At 46.0% G+C, this 3,538-nt stretch overlaps 1 protein-coding gene across 1 annotated transcript; it reads right to left on the bottom strand.

The window, feature by feature from the left end:
- On the bottom strand, positions 1-3,195 carry EAH_00040700 (hypothetical protein, conserved; the record flags this gene model as incomplete). Its single annotated transcript, XM_013395224.1, has 4 exons — positions 1-92; positions 730-828; positions 1,264-2,487; positions 2,694-3,195. The coding sequence occupies 4 exons, from the start codon at positions 3,193-3,195 to the stop codon at positions 1-3; spliced, it is 1,917 nt and encodes a 638-aa protein (XP_013250678.1).
- Positions 3,196-3,538: the final 343 nt, after the last annotated feature.

The following is a 3,538-nucleotide window of genomic DNA, read 5'->3' as shown; positions in this document are numbered from 1 at the left end:
TTACCAACGCCCAACCATAGGAAGCCGCACATTAGAGAAAGACTCAGAATCTGTTGTTTGTACAAACAGAGGCAGACGGCGAGACCCCTCCCCTGCAGCAACAAGCAAGAGAAAGAAACAAAACAAATAAAATCATTAAAATAATTAATCAACATGAAATGCACAGACAAACACAAGAGCAGAATTTACTCACGAATGCACATACACACAAAAACAAACAAAAAAACAAACCGAAGGATAGACAAAGGCACAGCCACTTGCAAATATATAATAAAAATGCATAACAATATATCAATATAAAATAAACGAACAAACAAACAAACCAACAAGCAGAGAGGAGAAGCTAAAACAAGCAAATAAGCACAAATACGCAAACAAACAAACAGCGAGACGAAGAAACGAGTCAAACAAAGACGAGCGCACGCAAACAAAAGCAAGCAAAACCACACGAATACACATACAGATAAACAAACAAACCAATAAACAAACAAAGAAAGAAGAAGAAGGAGAAGAACAACAATAACAAGGATACGAAAGAAAAAAGAAGAACGAGAGCGAGAAGAACCACAAGAAAACCAACAAGAAAAAGAAGGGGGGGAAAAAGCAGAACAAGATCAATAAGAAGAAGAACAAGAAGACGAAGATAAAGAAGACAAAGAGAAAGGATAATAACAATAATATAATAATAATAATAATATAATAATAATAATAATAATAATGAAAGCTAACCTTCGCCTCGATAGGTCTCCAGCTGCACAGTCTGCGGCAGTTGCACTGCGTAAGCCAACCAACCCGTGCCTCCGTCTACAGGTGCGAATGGAGCGGCTCCTACAAACAAAAATCGAACATAAAGAGAAAAGAAATACTAATAAACAGATAATTCATCAAACATACCTTTTGCACATACACGCAGAGGTGTAAAAAGAAAAAAAAAGAAGACAGCAAAAACACCGCATCAACATTGCTGTTCCTCTCCTTTTGTCTGTTTGTTCTTGTTTCTTTACTTGTTCCTTTAATCTCCTCATTCGTTTGCTTATAACTCTAGAAAGGGTTTAGGGTTTAGGGTTTAGGGTTTGCGGGTTTCTTCTGTGTTTACATTCCCCATATCTGGTGTACTTTAGCCTGTCTGCTGTGTACATTGTGAGTAGTATACATATATATATAATTGTATATTACTAGATAAACGAATTGCTGTTTGTCTTTAAAGCTATTATTGCTGCTGATGCTCTTATTTGCGGTGTACGTACACCCCAAGAGACGAACCTGCAAGCACCACGGCTTCATACCCTCTCTCCATCCAGACTTTAAAGCTCCAGCATGCGTACATTAAATATAAATCAAACAGAAGAGCAACAGAAGCGGAGACCAACATAATTACAACTGCAAAATCGGTCTCCCTTACTGCTGCCGCCTGTGCTGCCTCAACCGCAAGCTGCTGCTGATGCTGCTTCGCTGTCTCTATAGACTCCTCATCTGCTGCTGGTGGGGGTGCTGCTGCTTCTGGTGTTGCTGCTGGTGTTGCTGCTGGTGCTGATGCTGGTGCTGCTGCTGTGGCTGCTTCCGAGGGCGTGGACCCTTCCGCCGCTGCTGCTGTTGCTGCTGCTGTCTCTTGCTGCGCTGCTGCTACTGCAGCGGATTCCTGCTGCTGCGTTGCTGCAGCGTTGCTGCTGGCATCTTCTCTGCCTTCTGCTGCCCCAGCAGTCGCTGCCGACGGCCCTTCAGCCCCCTCTTCTGCAGCAGGAGCTGCTGGTGCTGCTACAGGTAAGTCTGCTGCTGTTGCAGGAACGGCAGCAGCAGACGCTGTTGCTGCTGAAGGAACAGCAGCAACCGGAGCTGCAGCAGCAGAAGAATCTGTTTCAGCAGGAGGAGCAGTTGCAGCGGGGGAAACCGCTGCAGTGGGGGAAGCCGCATCAGCAGCAGGCTGCTGCTGCTGCTGCCGCTGATCCTGCTGCCGTGTTGCATCTACGGGTTGGTTTGAATGCTGCGTGGTTTGTTCATCTTGCGTTTCCCCGTCATTCTTCTTCGCTTCAGGTGTCTCCGCAGACACCTGGAGCAGCTGCTCCGTCTTATTCGTCTCACCCTGCTCCTGGGCTGTATTATCAGGTGCAGCAGCAGCAGCAGAATCTGCTGTTGCTTGCACTTTTGCAGCACTCTGCGGTGTACGCACACCTCCTTCTGAAGGAGATGCAGACGGAGGAGGTATATTAGCTGTCTTATACTCCGGCAGCGGCAGTGTAGGGAAGAGAGAAAGGCTTGAAAGACGAACAGGCAGCAGGTTGCTGCTGCTGCCGCCGCTGCTGTGCTGCTGCAGCACACAGGTGCGCACGCTGTCCTGCACATGCGCGTTGAGCTGAGGTTTTAATATTAAACTCAGCACCATCAAGACCGTAAGAAAAGTAAATGTCTGCAGCCGCCACCCCAACAAAAACAAAAAAACCTTTGATCTCCTCAAGTCGAAGTTCGCTGCAGAACGCCAGGAGAATATCGCTGAAAAAACACAAAAGAACAATACATGCATATACATATACATATATATGTAGATACAGATAAATATAATATATATATACATATATATATTGTATAAATGTATATATTTATGTGAGGGAGAACAAAATAAGGAAAAGAAGAAACAGCGGGGAAGAGCTTCTTACCCAATAAGGAGACGAATGCCCCTAAAAGAAGAGTGCAGTTACCGTTCCAGAGTCGTGCTACGGGAAGACAAATCTTTTGCATCCAGTTAACGGCGAAGACAAAACCGAAGAAAGACAAAAGAGTAGATATAGCAACAAAATAGGCTATGAAATCCATCCCTCTGCTCAGCGTCAGTCTCCCCACTCCAAAGGTAATAGTAGGCTTTAATAAACCAAAGAACTTAGGAAGCCCTTCAGGATAAAGTACAGAAGAAGCTGCTGCTGCTGCTGTAGAGCCCGGAGCCCTCACCCCACCACTCCCTGAAGCAGAACCCTGCTGGCTGTCTGCTGCTGCAGCAAAGGCCGTCAGAGCCCCGGAAGAAGTACTCTCAGAACAGCCGGGGGCGCCCTGAGAGTCGCTATACTCTTCAAAGGGATTGCTGCTGCTGCTGCGATTGCCTGCTCCTGGCTGCAGCGGCTCCAGCACTGACGCCGGCATTTCGGAGGAGTTTGAGGGCGGTTCATCAGAATGAGAAGAACCCGTAGAAAATATCGGGGGCTTCATCTTGCATAAGAAACACCGCGTCAGAGGCTGCTGCTGAGGTGTACGTACACCGCAGGACCCCAGATGAAGGAAATTGATGCTTCTTTGGGGGTAAAGAAGAGGAATTCCGGCGATTTGTATCAATAGGAATGCAACAAATCAACTAATAAACACGGAAATGAAGAAGAAATACTCGGAGAGCACGAAATTTACCTCTTAACTTCCCTTGCTCTCGCCAGCTTCCTGTCGGCAGCTGCAGCTGCAGGAACCTGCATGCAACGGTGGAAAGGCAGTGCTTTCTTGGTTCAGAAGAAGTAAATAAGTGGAAGAATAGATTTAATGGAACTTAAATATCCTCTTGAAA

Source organism: Eimeria acervulina, genomic scaffold, assembly GCF_000499425.1.
Source record: "Eimeria acervulina Houghton genomic scaffold, Eah_scaff500, whole genome shotgun sequence".
NCBI classification, from domain to species: Eukaryota; Apicomplexa; class Conoidasida; order Eucoccidiorida; family Eimeriidae; genus Eimeria; species Eimeria acervulina.
The sequence above is the reverse complement of the archived record's forward strand: the minus strand, read 5'-3'. Positions and strand labels throughout refer to the sequence as shown.